This window comes from Pelobates fuscus, chromosome 7 (assembly GCF_036172605.1).
Source record: "Pelobates fuscus isolate aPelFus1 chromosome 7, aPelFus1.pri, whole genome shotgun sequence".
NCBI classification, from domain to species: domain Eukaryota; kingdom Metazoa; phylum Chordata; class Amphibia; order Anura; family Pelobatidae; genus Pelobates; species Pelobates fuscus.
In genome coordinates this window covers 102,115,550-102,139,163 of record NC_086323.1, presented here as the reverse complement: position 1 = coordinate 102,139,163, position 23,614 = coordinate 102,115,550, and the positions used below count along the sequence as shown (strand labels likewise).

The window sequence follows — 23,614 nt, the reverse complement described above, 5'->3', positions numbered from 1 at the left end:
ATTAATATACATATATATATATATTTAAATCAAAATACATTTAGAATGACGTTATAAATATATATATATATATATATATATATATATGTATCTGTCTATCTATATATATAGCTATATGTAAATAAAAATAATAAAAAAAAAAACAAATACAGTGGTACCTCATTGGTTAACATCATTTTTGGTTTACAAATGAAAATCCATTGAAAATAATGCCTCGGTTTACGAATTCTTTTCGCAATACGAAGCAAGCGCTGGAAATGTAGGGAGCTGAGCTTCTTCGTTTGCATGCCTTTTGCTGTGTGTTCTGCATTGTGAGTTGGTTTCCATGCCAGCTAATTTTGACTTTTTTCTGACCTCTGGAATGGATGAATTGGTTTTCAATGCATTCCTATGGGAAACCACGTTTCGGCTTACAAATTTTTATAATTTTTAGGTGCATTATGACCAGCTGTGAAAATTCCAAGTTGGAAACCTGGAAGACGTTCCCTCCAAATAAGGTATTTTAGCCCCCAGAGAACCCGACACACCTGTACATGACTGGCATCATGTACTCAGGAGATGTTGCTGAACACCTATTGTGGTGTTCTTTGGCAGTAATACATAACAGGAGCTGGGAATCCATGCCTAAATTACAATGTGTGTGAAAATTAACACGAAGAAATGACTACTCAAAAGTTTGACAAGGACTGGTGGTAGAATTAGTGCATGGAAAGTGTTAAAATACCACCATAATAAATACCCTAGGGTGTCTAAGTTTTAAAAAATATATGGTTTGATGGGTGTAAATTACATTGGCTGGCTTCATAAATGTCCCAAATAGGACATGGGTGCATGATGACCATCTGTGAAAATTCCATGTTGGAAAACTGGAATGTGCACCCTCCAAATAAAGTATTTAAGCTCCCAGAGAACCCGATACACCTATAGATGGGGGTATCACTGTACTCAGGAGATGCTGCTAAACACATATCGGTGTGTTTTTTTGGGGGGTGTTTTTTGGCAGTAACCCTTAAAGTTCTCCATACATGTATTCTTAAATTGCTATGTGTGTAAAAAAAATCACCAATTATTTTTAGTTTTTTAATTTGGCATAGATTGGTGGTAAAATGGTTGCATGAAAATAGTCAAAATACCCCAAGTTTAATACCTTAGGTTGTGTTCTTTTAAAAAATATATTCATGTGAAGGGTTATTCAGGGATTGCTGACAGATATCAGTGTTACAATGTAACTTGCGTTATTTTGAAAAAAAAATGGTTTGGAAATAGCAAAGTGCTACTTGTACTTATAGCCCTATAACTTTCCAAAAAAAGCTAAGAACATGTTAACATTGGGCATTTCTAAACTCAGGACAAAAAATTTAGAAACTATTTAGCATGGGTGTTTTTTGACGGTTGTAGATGTATATTTTGAGGGTCAGGTTAGAAAAAGTGTTTATTTTTTCATTTTTTCATCATATTTTTTCATTTTTTTATAGTAAATTATATGATATGATGAAAATAATGGCATCTTTAGAAAGACTGGCGAGAAAAACGGTATATAATATGTATGGGTACAGTAAATGAGTAAGAGGAAAATTACAGCTAAACACAAACACCACAGAAATGTAAAAACTGCCCTGGACGTTAATGGTAAGAAAGTTGAAAATGGTCTGGTCACTAAGGGGTTCAACGGACACTACAAACACTAGACACTAGAGCACTTTAACTTGCCGAAATACTTTATGTGTGAAGTGTGCCATCTTTATTTTTATTTTACAAAACCTGCAGATTTTAGTAGAAATTGCCCCTTTTACAAATTATGCTTGTTACACCACCCCAGCTGTCAATCAGACAACCAGTCCTGTTACTTCCTGGTTGTTTAGCTCGGTGGAGCTTAACGCAAGAGGCAGCAATTGCTCAGAGCACCTGTTTGGCAAATATGTCTTTTTGAGCTGCATCGGAAATCTGTGATTGGGGAGCCACAGAAAGTCTGGGGGAAGAAGGGGAGGGATTTCAAAGACTGCAGACATTTTATCTGTAGCTTTTATAAGCCGTTTTAAATATACTCCCAATGAGAAAAATTCATAATTAAATGCATGCATGTTTTCATTGGGGCTATGTATACTAAACACTGGTGTGTTTCATATATATATATATATTTTGTATTATTATTATAATTTTTTTGGGACAAACATTCTCTTATTTTAATTGACATTATCAAGGCAAAAGACTAACCTAGATGCCCATAATTAGTTAATGTATTAGTTAATGTATACCTTCCTTACCTGAGGATGGATCCAGTGGCTACATTGGATAAACAAGGGCAGGGAGAAGGACACTAGTATTTTTGTTTTGTAAAATTACAACAGAGAATATTAAACCTTTTGACAAATGCTGCTGTCAATGTTAGACTGGTTTGTATATAACAACACATTTACTCCACTGATAGCTAATCTTGACAGTGCATATGTTTTTGAACTAGATTTCACAATGTAACATTTAGGACACAACAGTTATTATATTTCTTAAAGGCTGACAAAGCATCAAGGGAAATGTAGTCCATAAACATCTGTAATGCCATGTTTAGCCATCACTAACCTATTCAGATGTTAGGAACATTATAGGACATACATCGGGCAATGCCAGGGTGAGTCATCCCTGATCTCCTCAATCTGAACCATAATATCAATGACTGACAGAGCATTCTTCGCAGAGTCACTCACTGAGAATTGCTCCTGTCATTTGGACCCTCATTATCCTCTCAGAACCACAGCGTCTCTGGCACGGTAATGGTTGGCTGAGTCATTGATTATGTGCTAGTTGTCAGGGGCCATCAGTTCTTGCAATCTCTGCATGATGTCAATAAATGCACATTCCTATGGCATTGGTACAGAGCTTCATGAGTCCAGTAGTACACTATTTTTTTTAAGCTTGAAAGTGCTCATCTGATACATTTTGCTGCAAAGAGGTTTAGATTAGATTTAAACATAAAACTTTATTTTTAGTAATACCAGTATTATATTATACCAATATGATCAGCCACAACATTAAAATCACCTGCCTAATATTGTGTAGTTCCCCCTCATCCTGCCAAAACAGCTCTCATGCATAGAGGCATGGATTTTACAAGACATCTGAACATATCCTGTGATATCTGGCACCAAGACATTAGATTACATCATTTAAATTCTGCAAGTTGCAAGGTGGGGACTTCATGGATGGAAGTGTTGTTCCAGCACATCCCACAATCCCACAGAGGCTCATTCGAATTGAGATCTGGGGAATTTAGATGCGAAGGCTGCACCTTGAATTCTTTGTCGTATTTCTCAAACTATTCTTGAACAATTTTTGCAGTGTGGCAGGGCGCATTAGGAGAACCTAAGGTCTGCTTTGATATGTGTAAATGATGTACAACAATACATTTTGAGATTTGCCTAAATCCTTGGGGAGTTTTTAGAATGTTCACCACAACATTTTTTTTTGTCAATCTTTCTTTTATTAAAGGCATTTAATTTGGGGTACAGAAGAGAAACCGGGGGGAAACGTACGAATGAGTAACAGTATGGGTTTGATACATCAAACAACAAGAGTAGGTTACATTTCCAGAGTTGCGATGCCTCATTTTTTTGTTTTAAGAGCGAAATAAGATAATTTTTGGCAGTAAGCCTGAGTCGAAAATACAAACTATGGATCTGAAAAAGCAGATTAATCACATATTGAGTCATTAAGGCATAAAGTTAAGCGGGATACAGAGTGGGAATAGGAAGGCAACAAAGTTCCATATAAAGGAGGTAAGATACAATATACAGTACGGTATCTCTGAGTGACTGTGAGCCTCTTAGTATTTTGAGATGAGTAGTGCTATTGAGTATTTCGCAGCAATATTGTAAAGGGCAACACGTAAGAGAGATAGCTAGTAGTGTTATGCCATCTGTGGCACAAGGTAGGCTAGTCGGATAGTTATATTGTAAGCTTTGTTATCGGCAATAGGCAAGTATTAGGAGATTACAGAGGGTTAAGGTGAGAGAAAATGAGAAGCTAGGGGGCTCTCCCTCCTGCACCTTGCAAGCGAGTGATGAGGGTTAGACTTTACGCTTTGCCCAGGTTCCTTATATATAGGTGCGCTGCAGCTAAATCCTTACGTTAAGTGATAACTTAGTGTGGGATTTCCTTGCGGGTATTAGTAGGGTTGGTGAGTGCTATAGTGAATGGTTGAACCCCAATGGTGGAGCACCTATAATTCTGGGTTGTGAACATGTGTACGAACAGCATTTGTCCGAGTGCCCGGGTAATTTGCGAGCTTTCAGCCTATACCATGTGGATGCTTACATGGAGCTCACCTAGGTGGCGCCCACGAGAGGTCGCTAGTTACCAGAAGCCAACTGTCAGATGGGGACCACAGATCTAGGTGTCATGAATCATGAAGTATGTATGAGTATTCTAGGTTCCCCTAGTCACAGTCATCCTCGGGCTGTTGTGGGTGTGCCGTGTCCCCGTCATGCGTCGGTCATGGGCCTCTATAATGTTCGTGTCGCCATCATTAGGTTGTGTGGTGAGGATTAAGGGGCTTCCCTATCTTTATGCCCACCTTGCGGCACCCATCTCTCCTCAAACCCATGGTTGGGCCTTTCAGGGTTCACCGGTAATTTGATGGGAGAAGTGCAAGGTGGCACTAGTGCTGGGTACTCGGTCGGCCTGGTAGCAACCCTCGTCGTCTAAACCACACACGGCAAGTACCGGACGTGGTCGGTGCGAAAGGCATGGAGAGGTGAAGGCAGGTAGAGCAGAGCGAGCGGAGATTCAGGAAGAAAAGGAAATAGACGGGGGAGTGTGGGTGCTTGAGGACAGGAGGGAAGGGTAGATTAGGACAATATGGACCTCTCGGGACGTCCCCTTCCGGGGTGTAATCCCTCTCCGCGCCCCTCCACAGTGGCTCCTCAGGGGGCACCCAAGAACATCTGAAGCCCTCGAATGACCTAGTTAGCCTCTCTTTCCGCGATGATGGTGGCCTCGGGCATTGGTTGTGTCCTGGTATTGCGGCTGTCAGAGATAAACATGAGCCATGGAGTCGAGGTCTGTAGGTATCGTTCTGTGGTGTTCCGGAGGGAAGCCGTGAGTTGTTCCATGCCATGAATCTCCTCCACCTTGTCCATCCATTGGACAAGAGTGGGCACCTGGGGGGACCGCCATCTCACCGGAATAAGGAGTTTGGCCGCATTCAAGAGGTGTCGAGTCAGTGATTTTTTGTATCGGGAAAGGGGTAGGGGTGTGTGGTGAAGGAGCATCTGCAGCAGTTGGAAGGGGAGCTCTACATCCAAAATGTCCTTGATCTTCACGTGGACTTGCCGCCAGTACGTGGCTATCTTCCCGCACGACCACCAGATATGTAAGTCAGTACCTGCCTTCAAGCCACACCTCCAGCAGACTTCGGAGATTTCGGGCATCATCTTGTGTAGCTGTACCGGGGTCCTATACCAGCCAGTCAGTAGTTTATAGTTATGCTCTTGATGTTTGGAGCTCAAGGCACTCTGGTGGGCCAGGATGTGGATTTTCGTCCACTGGGGGGCCGAAAGTGTGATGCCCGCGGCCTCTTCCCAGCGTGTCATGTGTTTCATAGGTTCCCCAGTGGATGCAGCGAGAATCATTTTGTAGAGGGTAGAGACACTGCTAGTCATATGAGCCCGTCGCACGCACAAGTCTTCAAGTTCCGTGGTCGGTCTATGGAACAGGTGGCGTCCAGCGTGTGATTGATAGAAGGTCTTAACTTGGAAGTACCGGAACCTGTCGAGGCCCGATGGCACTGCCTCTCGAATCAGGTCCGGGAGTTGCTTTAGCGCGTCCCCTGTACACCATTGGTGCATGTACGTCCATGTAAACTGGGTGACGGCTGCCTCGACGGCTCGGAAGAAGGAGGTAGGCGGGTTTATAGGGATGGTTTGAAATAAATAAAGAAGGCGGGGCAAGAGGTTCATCTTTATGGCGTTTATTCTTACGAACCAGGAGACACAGAGGCTCGCCCAGCGTGTCAGGTCTGCTTTCAAGGTGTGGAGCATTGGTGCGAAGTTGTGGGTGTAAAGTTGGGTTAGATCCGCCGAGAGCCATATACCCAGGTATTTGATTTTGTGGCTACACCACAAAAAAAAGTTGCTTGTCGATGGTGATGGGTAGCGCTTCCGACTTATCCGTGTTTAGCTTCATGTTGGACACACTACCGTATTCCGTGAAAGCCTTCAGCGAGTTCGGCTGGGATACCAGCGGATTATCAACGAAGAACCGCATGTCATCGGCATAGGCCGCAACCTTGTGTGTCTGGCCGTAAATATTTAGTCCCCCAATTCCCCCGTCCTGCCTGACCGCCCCCAGAAATGGCTCTAGGGAGAGGGCAAACAGAAGAGGGGAAAGCGGGCAGCCTTGTCGCGTTCTGTTACGAATGTGGATAGGCTCGGATAGAGCGCCGTTGATCCGCATACGCGCTGTCGGGTCCACGTACAGGGAGGAGATCCACGCCATCATGTGCGGTCCAAAGCCCATGGCCCTCAACGTAGCCTTCATGTAGCGCCAGTCGACCCTGTCAAAAGCCTTCTCGGCATCTGTTGAGAGGAGTAGGATCTTTTGCGAGGACTGGCGTGCTGCCTGGATGACATTCAGGGCACGTATAGTGTTGTACCACAACATTTTTAATACATTTCAATACATACAAATATTTGTGTTTAACCCCTTAAGGACACATGACATGTGTGACATGTCATGATTCCCTTTTATTCCAGAAGTTTGGTCCTTAAGGGGTTAAAATAGAAAAGAAAATTAAAGTAAAAAACTAAAGGTTATTTTGTGAATATCTGGTTCAATGTGTGTTCTTTTTCTTTTAAATTTGGCTTAAATGTTTAAAATAGGGTGATGGATTGTGCTTGGTGGGGCATCAGCCACAAACTGAATTATTGTTTTGACATTTTAATGAAATAATCCTGCCCTTAATCATAATCATAATCGTGATATATGCATATTGTAGCCGTCTTTTTCCTTTGTGCAAATTTTAGGTTGCACCATTTATTTAGTTACACTAGGTGGTAATAATTAAGCAACTGATTAGGGTATCCAGCAATCCATTGGGTGCCATCCATACCTGGCAAGTTGACGAATATTGTGACCTGAATATTACTGTCCCAGGATATTTTCCTCTTAAACAGGAATATGCAGCATGTGGAAGCATGTGTGCACATTACAAAGCTAGCATACGCTTTAGGCTTTTATGACCCTTTTGTAATCCACATGACTTGCACTGCTACTACTACCATAGCTTTCCATTTCACTCCCCCACCTCGCTCAGACAGGCAAGCTAGGTGCCTGTAGGGTATGTGATGCTGTACCTATAGGTTTATTCATTTAGTTTCTACCCATTTCTTTATTTGGAATCTTCATCAGTTTTAATGAATCCAATAAACATTACAAGTCTAAGAAATGTACATTGATCATTCTGTATACATTTGGTAACGTTCGGGTTTCAGAGTGAGAGAGACAAGGAACAGATAGTCCCTCAGATGGAGATTCGTTTCATGACAGGGTAAGGGCACCCACCTAATCAGCTGTGCATTTTAAAGTTCATGCTAGCAGCATCAATTGATGCAAAGTGACTATGGAGTAACACAGCGCTTGGCTGGTGAGCCCATCCCAAATAGCAAAAAAACCCTTCAGGTAGAAGAAAATGTCAGGCGTTGAGAGGAGGGGGGGGGGAGGGGGGGTCTGGGTGTAGCTGAGATGTCACATCCATTATTCAAGAGGTCCCTGTAGGCCATGCAAAATGTCTGCTGTCCTGATACACTGGGAGTTTATGGATGGGAACCTCGCTAACACCCTCCTTGCTGGAACAATGCACACGGTAGAGCACATATCTGCCAGATGCTGTACAGCTAGAATTATGGTGACAGAGAATCATGGGAGTTGCAGTTCAGCAATAGTTGGAGAACTAAAGTTGTGTTATCCCTATCTTAGCTCCTTAAATAGCTCTTTGTTATTTTTGCTATCCCAGTCTAAACAAAAATCTAAATATGCTCAGCTTTATTTAAAAAAGAAAAAAAAAGAGCTGTAGCACTCTGAAAGTTGGACGATCACAAGGTCCATGAGTAATGACTAGCCATTGAAGAGAACTTTAATATAACTGGGTGTTACTGTTAATTACATGTGGCATAAAGTGCATTGAGGTGATTTTTTGTTGTTGTCATTAAATTGTTGCTTGTGTTGCCTATGTGTCCTAAACAGAGCTCATCTATTGAACTTTCATTTTTTTTTTTCGTGTTTCCTACCTTTAATTAGCGACTTTAGGTGAGGGGATTCCAGTACCACTCTCTGTATGAATCTAATGCTTTTCATTGGAGGCACCGTTCAATTCCTCTAAACGATATTTGCAGCTCATTCCAGGCTCAGACATTGTGTTCTGAACATTTAATTGAACGCTCTTTTCTTTCTGACGTCTTTTGTTGGATTGGCAGTGAGGAGGAAGATGGGGGAAGGAGGGGGGGAATTGTTTCCACCTCAGTCCTTTGGTTTAATGGCCTCCCATTTACTTAATGATCACAAATTGTGGAAAGTCGCAATCAGGAAACGTCAAAAGCAGAGTCGATTGTGTTTCTTTCTTTGAGCAGCTGGCGAGAAGCTTTACTAGGTTAATACGAGGTAGCAGGCAAAGAAATGATGGACATCAGCAGTAGGACATGTGCCTTCCACCCCAGTATTTTACCCTAGGTAACATCAGCTGCTATGGTGCAGCCAGAATGCAAATTGTAAACCCTGCTCCATACCATTTTTACAAGGATCCATTGCTTCATTTGAAAAATTGCCTGCTTTGCCTGGCCATGGGGGCATTTCCACACAACCTGAAACTTTACCACCCTCTACATTGTGAGCTCTTTTGTGATATCACTAAACATATTGCAGAAGGCTTTGAAAGAGCCTTGGAAAACACTTATTAGAGTAAAAGAGATGCCAAGGGCCTTCCCGGTTTGATATCAGCTCACCTGAATGCCTTAGCGTTATAATTTGGCCTAGCGGAGGCTAACATCGGTTTTCCAGTTGTTTGTAAGATGCTTTTCCCATGATGCTCAGTGACTCCATATCAATGGCATGCTAAGAGCTGGCTGAACAAAATGCCATGGTGTTGTTAATGAGCTGAAACAGGGAAGTAGCATAAAACTTATAGGGAAGGCTAGATGTGCACAACGAGGACATGTGTGGCACACTTTGCAGTAGCTTGGCACACACTGCTCTAGAGAGTATAAACTTATTTGAGCAGGGCCAAACACTAAAACCTCACCCACCACGAGTATATTTGCTCAGTTATATTTTCTATTAAACCCTTAACGCCGTTACAGCATTCTATGCCGTCCCCATTTAAATGGGCTTTAAAACCGTTGCGGCTCCACCGCGATCCTCTTTGGGAGGATTGTCTGACAGCCCAGGCAGCCCTCCTATGGAAAATCAGGCCCCCGGGGGCCATGTGATCGCTCTCAAAGAGTTGTTTGTGACTAAGTGTTTGTGACTAAGTGGCTACTACAAAAGACTGGACATACCCCACTTGCAATACCTTGGGTTGTCTACTTTTGCAAATGGTATGCCATCATGGGGGTAATTCTCATTCCTGGGCTACCACACAGTCTCAAAGGTAACATTACTAATCTGGCAAATTTCAATTTGAAAAAACTGAAAAATGGAATGTGCTATATTTGACCCTTTAACTTTCCAAAACACAGTGAAAACTGTTAATAGGGGCTACTGTTGTACTCGTGAGACTTTGCTGAATCCAAATATGTGCTTTTTTTGCAGTAAAAGCTAACAGTATTATGACATTTACAGCTAAAATGTGAGGCGGAACTACACATTTTTAATTTTCTTTTAAATTTCTCACAGTTTTTTTTTTTTTTATTCATAATAAATTATGTTTCATATATAAATATTTGATATGAAATGAAAGCCCTGTTTCTCCTGAACAAACTGAAATATAATAAGTGTGGGTGCATATAATATGAAAGAGGTGAATTACGGTTGAACAGACCTATAGCGCAAATTCCAGTTTTTGTTTACATTTTGTATTGATCAGAACGTGCACTATTGACTCCATCCTGAAGGGGTTAATGACTTACATACACTATACACATGAGCTTCTTTCTTTTCCTTATTGATTCTACTGTGTGAAAAATGATGTAAAACCGCTTTGTCCTTTGTATTTTTTGTTGCTGGATTTCTCTATTGCCAGAGGTTTATTTTATGCTTAATAGGGATTTTGCTGATATATTGCAAGCCTGGTTTTAATATCCTAATCCTATTGACTCCACTGTGTGATATTTTCCTGATTAACCTGAGCGTGGCATACATGCTATAGTATTAATTTTCATGCGTGCAACTGCCTTTTCTAATACAAAGGATGTATACTAGAGGTTCCCAGCTAGTAGCTCCCACGATCCCCTGGCTGAAAACCATGAGATGGGTAGTTATAAAACAGATTGAGAATTACCTGTTGACTAATTTAGGTTGTCTTTAAGGCACACATCTGCCATACAAGTAAAAGAGGGGGAATATAATAACTGTGACCGTTTTTACATTCGTAACACTACTGAGCATACTCCTTCCAATGAAGAAAGAAAAATCTATCCCGAAATTGATCGCTAGCACCCAGCTGATTTTTCCCTGTCGTTTTAAAGTACTTTTGATTCATCCTACATCAATAATACTTTCCGGAGAATTTTACTGCCTTTGCTTTGAATGGTAAAAGAAAATTATGCTCCATTAAATATCTCATCAATAGTTCTTTCTGGTGTGTTCTACGGAATTCACTTTGATTGTCAAATTAAACTTATACAAAGTTCACTTTTTAATCTCAAGGTTTTCAAAGAAAATGTATCTGTAGTTTCATGATGGGCTAAAGAGACATCTCTTGCAACATTTTGTATCTTTTTGACACTATCAAGTCATTCCTTAGGTTTCTCGACAAGTGCCAATGTTTTTACTTGACCACTGAGGTCTTCCTCAAAACTTTACATAGCCCTACGGGTAAAATGCGAAGTTACTTCACATACAGAGTGAACATGTGCTCTGTAACTGTCCTGTGCATAATAGTCACAGGTTCTAGACATCTACGGCACACTGTCCAGAAAGGGATTTGGATTTAAGAGCGTTTTGGTAAATTCGAAATAAATTTTAACTTTTTTATAATTTGACATGACTTTTTATAATAAATTAATATTTTTTCAGATACACGCTATGCCAGGCTGTGCTTGTTTGCAGCTGGATGGAACAGAGCACTTGAATAGCTCAGCTGTGATGAATATAAATATTATATCTTTGCGGTACAAGCGGATTCTGGCATACTTCACCAGTCACATTTCATATTCCTTCCTATTGTATCTCAATTGCTGGAAGAACCGCAACAAGGTCCATCAAGTATGCTCTGTGTGGAATTTTATATTAACTTAGTCGATTTGTTCCTTTCTACATCTTTGGTTGTTTATTTTATTATTTGATGGTAGGGTGTTGTTTCTATAATATATTCTTTAACCCATGCAAGTTCTTTGGAGTTTTAGGATGGCTCAATAATAGGGCAATTTCTCGTTCCTCCAAGGTGATTGCATTTGCACCAATTTTAGCATAGTCTATGAATAATGTTGAGTTCTTTCTTCCAGCCATAGTATTGTGCTGACCTACATCTTGCTTTAATTAGTCCTGATGTGTTATTATTGTGCTATGATTTTAATTCTTAGTATCATTTTTTAACCTTTAGCGATCACACAAGTGCAGATTTATCATGCAATATTTTTCAAGTATTATCACGTGGCTCTACATTAGACTTTGATATCACACAACTTATCTTCCAGTATGCTTCGTTGGAATACTTGTGTTAGTGTTTGGTTTCAGAATACAATGTGCCATTTTGTGTGTGTGTAAAGTTAGTGCATTTTGCGTGTGCATACCCCTTTACATGCAGCATAATTACTTTTTTTACATGCAAATAAATATTTTGTGTAGGAGCATTTGTGGGAGTTTGAACAATGGAGAAATCTATGCTGTCACTGTGATTCCTGCACACCTGTCAATCATTCCTTATAGTGACAATCTGAATAACCTGCATCAGAAGATATTACCTTAATAAATCCTAATCTACAGCAGGGAACAATCTGTCCTAATCATTCGGTATATTGATGAAAATCAATGGATTATATAGGCTTCACGGACTAAGGAGTTTAGAATTTGTTTACTGAGATCATCAAGGACAAAACACCAAACATGATTAAGGCCTGTTGGCTGAAACGTTGTATGCTATTTTGTCATTGGTATCTAAATACATCTCTTTTATACTGTTGATTTCTGAAGCCTATAGAATCCATTGATACAAAGTGATATATTGGGGTTTGGGGGTCTTTCGATATGGGACCCCAGTTTTGCTATGTTACTATGTGAGGTATCATACTATTGTTGTTATACTGATAAGAACTGATCTCTTCATCTTGCAGACGGACAATGAGTCCAGATACCCCCAACTAGGGAATTCAGAAGTCTGACTTGTGGAATATGCTGGTATATTAGAAGTAAACTAAACATTATAGATTGTATTAGATCCGTCGTCTCCACCCTCCACTTGTATACTTCATGTATACTTTTATGATGAATCTAGAAGTGTAAGAAATGGTGCCATAATATTAAACAATCCTGTGAGACCTCAGGAACCCAATGGATTATATAAAGGTAGTGGCTCCCACATTGGTCCTCATGCATCCTATAAGTCCTTGGTTTTACAAATGTCCAATGATGAAGGAACTATTCAGGAGCTTGGGAATATGCTAGTAATCCTCACTGTACTTGGCACTAGGATTATACTAGCCCTCATGTCTACCTAGTTTTCAAGCCATGTTTTTTCTCACGAGTTTTCTGCTTGGAACATATTTTAATGTCTATATCTGAACTGTCACCACCTGCAATTCCTGCCTTCCATTATACCACGATTCTTCCCTGCGACAGGCCTTGCATTCTAACATGAACAGAAAATGTGCCTGTGTGTCCCCCTAGGAAACATAATTATAATTTATCTTTAACTGAATTAGAATCCATTACATAAATAGCACTACAAAGGAGCCTACCTAAGCCAGTTCGCACTTGACACTAATAGAGATGTATATGCGCGCGGAATTTGCAACTTATAGTGCTCCTGTCCTCCGATAAGCCCTCGTACATTAATCAGCAGAGTGTAAAGCTGTCTATATTTATTTTAAAAGAGTTTATCAGGAAGAATACATAGAGATTTCTTTATAATTAACTTGTGTTAAGGACACCATTTTTCTTTTTTTGACAGTCATGGCGTGGTCTAATTTGAGTGACAGCATTTTTCAGATGCATCTCGTGTTATTTTTTTGTGGAATTTGCATTACACCGTAGGAGTGCTCACTAAGAAACACAATGTGATGTGTGACAGGAGAAAGGGCAATCGAAGCAGTTGGAGCTGTGAATAAGAGAGTAGAAGAATGGTTGCTCAGAAAGCAGTGCTTCCGCTAGCAATATCTACAGAAAATATGAAAAAAGTTATCTTTAAAACGTATCCTACTAATATGTGATAGGGATAAGCATAAAAAATATGTAAAAACACATTAGTGAATAATCCGCTTGTAAGTAATATAAATAGTCAGACAGTAGGAGAAAATAGCCTGGGTTCCTTCTTCTGGTAGGTCACTCGTAGGATTAATTTTTCCCTATTTTTCCCCAAGCGATCTCTCGTCTCCCATTTTATATATATATATATATATAAAATATGTCTTAGCTAACCATGTACTGGTAGTTTTAAGAGAACATTTGTTTAAATAAAGAGACATTTAAATACTTGTTCAGTTATACCTAATGGCTTAATTGAGTCATTTATTGAAAGCACAGAAGGAAGACATGGTGATTTCAGCAGCTTTAACTTCAAGCAGAAATTACATTTTACTGCCAGAAGTCACAGGTTACATCATTGCATATTGTACCAAAGCAGGATTTCTATTTCGGATGTGCATGGGGAAAATATTGGGTTAGGTTCGGCATTCCAAAATTCAGGATTTTGGCATTTCGGGACTTCGGATGTTCTATTGCAGCCGCTTAGTAGATAACTCCCTAATTCCCACGGTATAAATCTTGTGTTCTGCTAGTAAGATGAGATTCATGCTAAGCTGGATTCGATTTGAGTGGTTGCCCAGCTAGTAAAGCTAGTTCCACCTTATAGGACCTTGCAGACATTTAAAGGCAAGGCTGTTGTACTCAAGCTGTAACTGAACTACAAGTCCCATCATGTCGAGCAGTCCTTTTTGTCTTGCATGTTTTCAGCCTGCTTTGAGCTGCTCCAAATCCAGTCAGATCGAGTTGTGAATGAGTTAACCATGCGCTGCGTAGTCCCTTTGAAGGGCTGTGAGCAGGTGTTTTGCAGACTCTTGATGATGATGAAAAGCTAATCAGGCTGCTAATTTGTGCATTTACTTCTATTCTATCTGTTCTGCCACTTGCTAGTACCAGCAGCCTGCGCTATAACAAACTCTGCACCTGGTGCTGGGCTTTATAGAAATTCATGCATGATGCACAATACACAGGAATGCAAATCACGCAGATTTGTGCCTTGAATGGCCTTTACTTTACTGTCTTGTATGTGAAAACACTAACAGTCCACAAATTTCCGTAGGTGCTTTTTCATATGGTGGTCCGTGACCCATCCCTTTGGGGTCCATAGAGAGCCCTTGCATTATTTGTCAGCGTGCAAGCCAAGCTGTATTAAAAAGCTTAATAGCAACAATTCACATACAATATTTGTGATTACAATTGTCTAATACAGTGACACGTTGTATTTCCAAACAACCAGGTGGCATTTTGGGGAATATAGATTTCCAAAAATGCCTCTAGAAAAAAATAATAACAATACGTCTGTAGCTGGGCATAATGCCAATGGACAACAAAAATAGCTACACCAACTATCTGTACTGTAGAGAGCATTGCAGACTGGTATTGTGGTCCACAAAGAAATCCTGTAGTGGGCTCAGATCCTCAATCTGGCCGTGAGAACTGTACTGCTGACGTGGGGGCACTGTTTAAATTCAGAGCCATTTGTTTCTCTGCAGTACTATACCCAAAGCTGGAGCATACAGCAAGGTAAGTGTTTCTTTAGGAGTTAAATTTCATTTTGCACATGCAAAAGTTAGGCTGTGTATGCAAAATGATAGGAGGGAAGGGATTAATACTGTGCTCTTTCTACAATTTCATGTATTTCTTCCACCATTATGTACTTATGCTAACATTTCAATAAATGATTTAGAAAAATCAAAGTACACTCTGTTTTATCCTCAGACTAAATGCACATATACAAATGTAAAACAACGCAAATATAATAGAAAAGGTAAATTTCTGCTTTTATTGCATTAGGAATTCTGCCCTTTAAAGCAGATAGTACTGCGATTACTTTATTGTCACAGACACATTTTCTGGTCACTTATCATGATTTGAATGCAAGCTGTATTCTCATTAGGTACAATTACAAAAACACAAATAAGGTTATTCACTAATTCTAATTATTATATATAATATTAAATAGTTTTTAATAATGTCCGGAGTTTGCAGTTCAGGCACCGAACAGGCCTGAATTTGGTGCGGTTATCAGCCAGACTGAATGCCGTCAGACAGCTGCAATCTAGGCCTTAAAGGTACCCAGACCACTTCATCATCCACTTCAGATCATAAGATAAAGTGGTCTGCATGTAGTGTCCCTGTTCTCTTAATACTGCCAGATATAACGTTGCGGTTTTAGAAACAGCCAGCAGACAGCCATTAAAGGCGCTGCCTGCAGTTTCATGGAATTAGTCAATGCTTTCCTAATTGGGAGGCCTAATGTGCACTAGCAGCGCATGCACATTAGGTTCTCCCCATTGGCTGCCGGTGATGAAGGAGGCATCCAACCCAGCCAGTGCTGAGGGACATCGGTGCTGGAATCAGGTAACTGAAAGTTTTTTTTTTGTTTTTTTTAATCCTTTTATGGAAGAGGGGTACTAGGGTGTCTGGGAGGGCAGATGGACACTATGGTGTTAAGTATACATGTTTGCCTTCCTAACACTAAAGTGTTCTTTAAAGGCAATAAATCTGGGCCCAGATGCATCAAAACACGCAAACTTGCATGGAGGCTCTTATATTATATATATTATATAGGGGAGGGATAGTTGCTGTAATGGGTGCAAGGGATGGAAAGGGTCTTTAGTGGGTGCTGGAGATGTAGTGGGTGCAGGGCATAATAGGGATTGTAGTTGGTGCAGGGATACTAGGTGCTGTAGTTGGTGCAGAGGATAATAGAAGCAGTAGTGGGTGCAGGGGATATAGGAACTGTAGTGGGTGCAGGGGTTCAACGGTGCTGTGGTGGGTGCACAAGGATAGAGGCTGCTGAGGTTAGGGGTTAATAGTGGCTATGGTAAGTGCATGTGGAGAGGGCCTATAGTGGGTGCTGATAATAGGGGCTCTAGTGGATACAGAGAGTAAAGTGGCTGTAGTGGGTGCAGGGTATAATAGGGGCTGTAGTGGGTGGTGTAATAGTGGCTGTGTATCAGAGCATTACCGCAGTAATGTGCAGCAACGCTCTAATACAGTTCTCACTCCTCTGCTTGACATCTGGGCAACCTGGCTGGGGAGGGAGATCTTTGATCTCCCCATGGCCATGAAGATTGGCAGAGGGTCATTTGGGGGGTCATCTACCAGATGCATTTGGTCCCAGATTTTAGTAAAATTTAAACCAGTGCATTGTGAATCATCCAAACCCTACAGTTTGTATAGGATTTGGATTGGAAAGCACTGATTTTATATCAGATGCTAAAGTATCTGGGGAATTGCTGCAAATGTGCTCAGCCTGACCAGAACTGGCTTTCTTAAATATAAAAATTGCCATTCCAGTTAGAATGTCATCAGGACAAAATGTAGTGTTCAGTGGGTAACACTGATACAAGACAGTCAGATCACAGCTTTTATTTCACATGGGTTCATTTTTGCCCCTATTTCTCTTCACAGCTATTAACTTTTTTTTCTCCAAAGTTATACTACTAGTCACATAATTTTAGCATACATATTTCAACAGCTCACTGGGATAATTATTCTAAAAGCCAAGTACACTGAAATATTTTCTAACCCTATAAAGTCACATGGCATGTGGTACCTATTTAAATTAGTTTAATTTCTAATTTGGGAATTGAGGAAAATTGAAAAGAGAATTGCAAATTTTAGTTCAAAATGTACAAATCTTCTGTGTGGCCCTTGGAAGGTGGCTTTTGGGTAGAGCCTTCAAAATATGTTGGAAGCACATCTCTTGTCTGAATTTCTCAGTAGCAATGGGCACCAAGATAGAACATCTAGGGTCATCTTTTAAACCCCATCTTTCTACATTCCTATCTTACTTTACTGGGGAGTAGGTACAGGTCTCTTTTAGGTCTAATGGAAAGGAATGATTATAATAAACCCTTGTCCCTGTATACTCCTGTAGAAGAATTAGATATATTTCCTCTGCACCAGTCACAGTTGTTTTCCTGCTATCTAACTTCATAGTATAACAAAATAATAATTAAGTCTTCTAGACTTGCAACTGGATAACATAATGGGGAGTTTTTGAAACGCAGAGACTATATAGGCCTCTAAGGCACCAATAGGCTATCCACTTCTTTGTGATTGGAGGTGATTTGACCCAGCCAATCACAGCACATATGTTCATATGTTTGAAGAACACTGTTCTAGACCAGTTAAATATTTTTATAGGATGTAATTATTTTTTTGTTCGCACATTTTTTTGTAAAGTTGCATAAGGATTTGAATGTTTTTTTATTTTAAAGGATGCCTATATCCATGGGCAGAAGATGAAGATTCATGGGCATCGATTGACTTCGATGGTAAGTATATTTTATTTTTCAGGTTACCATCTATTCATGGGCAAAAGTTAGGTTATAGAAGACATATGTGGCCATATATATACACCATGGCAAGGGAGGGTGGAAGATACTTATATTTAGTGTGGCAATTAGGCAAGGGGCATATGGCATTTCCTCACGCTACTTACAGAGTTGGTGCCATTAGTGGCAATTAGTGGGCCTCCCTCAACCACATTGCTTGTTGGTAGGATTGCCAAACTTAGTGCCTGGGAACTGGGCATCCCTCTTGGTATCTAATTAACTTTATCAGGCCTATTGAGGTAATTGAGCAGCCTGTCTGTTTAAAATACTCCCTAAAAATGTAATATTTTTGAAAGCAGGCACTGCAAAGAGTATCATATGAACCATTTCTACCATCTTTAGGTCTAGCCTACCAAATGCATAATAACTCTGTTTCTCAGTAATTGATCACCTGCCACAACAACCCAATCTTACCAAATCCACTGTAAAGGTTCACAAAAATGTACCTTTAAAATGTTAAGCAAAGATTAGTAGTAATGTTCTAATCTAATTGAGCAGTGTTAAATACAGCGAAATCCAGTGATCGCACAAATCATGTGTCTTGAAACAATTAAAGTATTGTTCATGTTCTCTCGACTATCATGTCAAGAATTAAATATGCCATTCACCATGCCAATTTAATTTACAACGTATCGTTGCATCGTGTTTTCTCATTTGTTAAGACTTGAATGTGTTATTAATTAAGGCATCTGTATTCTGCCAGGGATTCCAGCTATACTATCTCTGAAAGAAAAAAACATGAAATGTAAGGCTCGGTTCATTGTGGGTTACAGTGGAGTCAGATCCTTGACAATCAAAGATCAGGAGAGTCGAAGTAAAACCTGGAGACTCCGTGTCAAACCCAGATGTCTCCTTAGCTATCAATGTCTCTCTAGCTCAAAGCTAGGCAACCTTCAGCACTCCAGACGTTGTGGACTAGATCTCTGATAATGCTCATAATTGAAGCATAATTGCATAATTGAAGATGTAGTCCACATCATCTGGAGTGCCGAAGGTTGCCTACCCCTGCTCTAGATCAAGGCTATTTTGGTCACACTGAGGTTAAGGGATCTGTCTGTGTGTAAAGCAGCTCTGGTTTATGTCTCTCAGTGCGAGAAGGTTGGAGAATTGAAAGTAGATTGTACAGAAGCATAAAAAAGGCTAGTGATTGGCAGAAGCTGGCTCCATACATTATGGAAATCATTAGATAGACATCTGGTCCTGGGTCTTGCTCACAGACCCTGTGTTCCGCAGTCCCACTGAGGTGTAATTATCACATAGTTATCAGCAAACGCAGCCTTTATTTCCTTAATATTTCTACCCTGTGCTCCCTCTGCCTTGGAGAACACAATGTATCACTGCTTGTATTTACAGGTTTTGCGGTGCAGTTATTGGAGCAGCTCCTTCAGAGGCTGCTAATATAGATTCTCAGGGAGCATGGTGTAGGGTGCAGGGCATGACTATAAGCCTATTGAGCCCACGGAATAGAAATGAGGAATGCTGCCTGCGATAAGAGCCTGCCGGCCGGCCGCTGCCTCACTCCTGAGCCAGCCACAGAGATAAGCTGGATTCTTGGAGCATTTGTCCCCAATGTGCTCTTATTAATCGGTACAAGAAAACTCAGCCACAGATTTATTAAATCTCTTTATCTGTGAGTCCCAGGAGGAAGAATACATGTACAATGTCTGCTTTAAATGGCTGGTATGCCAGCTAATTCCATTAACCTGGTCATTACTGGCAGAACTGAAGAATTGCTTTGCTTGGGGTAGCTATTCTTAACATAGGAGTGTGGCTTATTCACTAAACATGAAATTTTGGAGACTTGACAAGAAAATTTAACATTTTAGGCCAAAGGAAGTTAGCAGGCGACCTTTTATTCTAGTATGGCTAGCGTGGTTTAAAATTCACTTGTCAATACTCCGCAAGTCACAACTAAGTGGATCTACCTCACACTATCTTAAGGCGGATTTCACTTTATTGTCATTCTAGACCGTTCTGTAGGAGACGTGTTCAACTGATTACCCCATTACTATTTTTTTAATTTACCAAACGGTCTGTTCTCAGTAAGGGCTCAACATTTCATCAGTTAAGCAGTATGATGCTGATTTGGGACCCGCATCTCTCATTATTACTTTGCCCCTTGTGGTCTCATGGAAAATAAATTATGTTGGTAAGCAAGCCAGCAATGCAATGTCAGCTCAGCTGCAAATGTGCATCTAGACAGAATTCACCTTACAGCATTGCAAATTGCCAAAACAGGTCACTTTCATTCTACGGGGCACGATTTGATATAAAATTTAATATGAGCTATTATAAATAAGAAAGACGAGGGTTGTAATAAGGCACATGGCGTTTTCATTTATTATTTTTATTTATTTATTACTGACATTTATAAAGTGCCAAAATAATCCACTGCGCTGTAAAATTGGGGAAAATAGACAGTACAGTGTAGAAACACAAATACTTAAAGAATAAAGGACACTACCTGTGTGCTGACATCTAGCATTTACAGCATTTTCATACAAAGTACTGAGCTAAATGCATCAGAAATGGGCACTCTCACTCATCAGACTTGTCACTTGGGAGGTATGGCAATATATACTAAATGTGATCATGCCCCTTTCTCTTACAAATGACAACCCAAATGTTGGAAGGTAGGAAATAGGCTTTTGAATTCATCACAGTTTATTGAACTGCCTACACACTGTCCAAGTGTTTAAAGCTTTAGCAACATATGAGATTGTCACTTTATCGATAATTTGTCAACATAAAGGGGGAAAATACATTCAAGGAAAATATGTTTTCTAATGAAAATGGAATTTAAATTGCATTTTTAATAATATTTCACTACTCTTAAGATGCTAGGCAGGGGTGGCTGACCATTCAGGCACTCAGCAATGCCCGAGGACCCAGGCCAGTGAGGGGACCCGCAAGACCCCACACCAGGCTAGCCACCATGCAAATTTTTTTAATGATGGTCACTGCGCATCGCGGCGGAAATATTTAAACCTGGAAGGTGCCCACCGGTTTTCCAAGTGTGCCGCCGAGGCTTTCTGTAAAGCAGTGATCAGTGTGGCCTTTGCGATGGGAGGAAGTGATTCCTCCCTGCGCATTGTTAGGAAGCTGCACAGGGCAGAGAGAGTAGGCGGGTGAAGAAGAGTGTCCCAGGCTCTAATGGGCCATCAGGGACCGGAAAATAAACCACTGGGCCACCAGGGACTGGACACTGAACCACTGGGCCACCAGAAAATAGGGAAGTGTGCCCCTTACCTAAGGTAAGCTGGGAGGAGGCAAAAACCTAAATGTTTATTTCATTTATTGTAAATTGTGAGATGACACAGCCTCCCCACACCGTGCACACTCCTCTTTCTACTCACCCACTTTCCTCAATTCTACTCATATACAACCATACTCACTCACAGTTACACACACAGACAAACACTTATCAATGGTAGCCACACATATCACACACAGCTTCACACACATCACTCACAGCTATACAAACAACCTTACTCACAGCTACATACACACAGCAGCACACACCAGTCACAGCTACCCATAAAATGGTAGACATACTACTCACAGCTACACACATCGCCCACTGTAACCACGCTCAGCAACACGTCACTTACAGCTGCCACACTTACAGCCACCCTACACCTAAACACAGTTGCCCCGCACATAACATGCACACACAGACAACACACACTTTGTCACCTCACACTTAATCAGCCATACCGAGACACAACACACATCACATCACTTACTAATCACCTTTGCTACACTGCAATAGCAGTCACTCCACACACACAGCTGTACACAGCCACAACACACTCTCAGCCACCTGTACACACACATTTAAAGCCACTCTACAACTAAACTACATACACAGTCTCCCCTACACACACACAACGCACATGCAATTACCTCACACACACGCAGATTTGTATAGGAACACTCTAACACCCTAACCACTATAGCCTGCAGCTGCACTTCCAGAGTAAGTAGTTGAAGAACAGTTTGATAACTTACCTGGGTCCTGGTAAAAATACACACTCTAAAGCCCCAATACATACACACTCTACAGTCTATAAACACACACACAATCTCTACAATCCTTCAACATGCGTGCAAATAGACACTAAATAAAATAATAAATTTTACTTTAGTCAGTAGCAGGTAAGTTAGGTTGAACATTAGTTGGTCAAATATCAGTAAAATCTGATCCAATATGGCTGCTCAGCCAGATTTAAAAAAAAAAAAGTAACATATTCATCAAAATCAATAAACAAGATTTAAAAAACAATCATTAAGTGTTTTTAGATGTGATAAACCTTTAATTATTAGAAGTGAATACTAGATGATAACTGACCTTTGACTGTATTAATGCCCTAGGTTCCACAGTATTCCCTTTCTCTTTTTTACACTTCACTTACCCATACTCCCTATATGTTCAGTGGCTTTGGGTGGCATTGCTTATTGAAGTGTATTTGTCTTCCAAATAGATTATCATGCTGTACCAACACTATTTTGTGACATTTATTTTTAAATAAAGCCTGATTTTCCCAGAGCAATAAAGATGTACATTTATCATAAACTTGTGGATAAACCAAGAATTTGTTATGTACCACTCAAAGTAAATGTGTATACTGTATTCACACACACAAGAATAAATTTACAACACAAATTTAAAGTTTCAATTATTTTTATTTTGCTTTTAGATATGTTGTTTTAATTTACATTTGATCTTTATTATTTGTATGTGTCGAATACATTACTTTATGAAATTTTATATAAGTTCTGTAGATAATAAGTTTGCCAATTTTGCTTGGTTTACACATTAACAGTTTTTTTCTGTGAATGGGGCTGTCAATAAAGTGATAGCGGCCAAGAATCAACTGCTATCAGCTTAGGCAGCAGTTCTACTCATCTAACCTGATAGATGGTACTGCTGTCAAATGTTGAAGTGCAAGTGATATAAATTGTAATTATTTAAGTTTAAAAACAACAACAACAACAACAACCTAATTTGTTTATGTAACATGATAGAAACATGTAAAGACATACTAATATATACACACAGGGATAGACTGAGAATTAGTATCTGGGCACATTGAAGGCAAATATCCATTTATTAAGAATATGTTAAATATGTCCTTCATGTAATGTGTAGCTCTGGGCATGAATGCATGTTTGTGTGTAAATGCATGTTCTTGTTTGCATATGCGAGGATGAATGTATATGTGTATCTGTGCACAATGTCAGCGACCTTTAAGGATGCATTTGAGTGTAGTGAAAATGTGTGCAAATAGAAGCATGTATTTTGCGTTAGTGTAGGTTTATGAAAGTAGTGTTTGTATGTCATTTCATATCCCAGGAGGGATATATATATATGGAATGTCAATATGTGTCAATCCCAAATTGTATTTTGTGTAGTGCCAATGAGTATAAACTGTGCAGGGGTTTACACAGAGGGTGTTAGAGGGTAGAGTACATGCGTATATGCAAAGGTGTATATGTATGGAATGTTGGTATATGAGTGCAGGGATGTGTTTGTATAGATTATTCTTGTGTGAATACAGTTTGATGAATGAATGCAAGATTGATTCTGTATGTTGATTTTGAATGTATTCTTTTGGGGTCTCTTCTGTCTTCTTCTGTGTTTTCTATCTTCCCAGTGTCAGGGT

General features: G+C 40.1%; 1 protein-coding gene across 2 annotated transcripts in view; it reads left to right on the top strand.

The window, feature by feature from the left end:
* The window catches only part of GRIP2 (glutamate receptor interacting protein 2), a 383,817-nt gene that overhangs the window by 158,299 nt on the left and 201,904 nt on the right, over positions 1-23,614 (top strand). The window contains exon 2 of one of the 2 annotated variants that reach the window (XM_063426278.1): positions 17,832-17,888. The exons of the other annotated variant lie outside the window; for it this stretch is intronic. Within the exon in view, the coding sequence (XP_063282348.1) occupies positions 17,832-17,888 (57 nt within the window). The remainder of the gene's footprint in view (positions 1-17,831; positions 17,889-23,614) is intronic. 2 annotated transcript variants of the gene reach the window in all.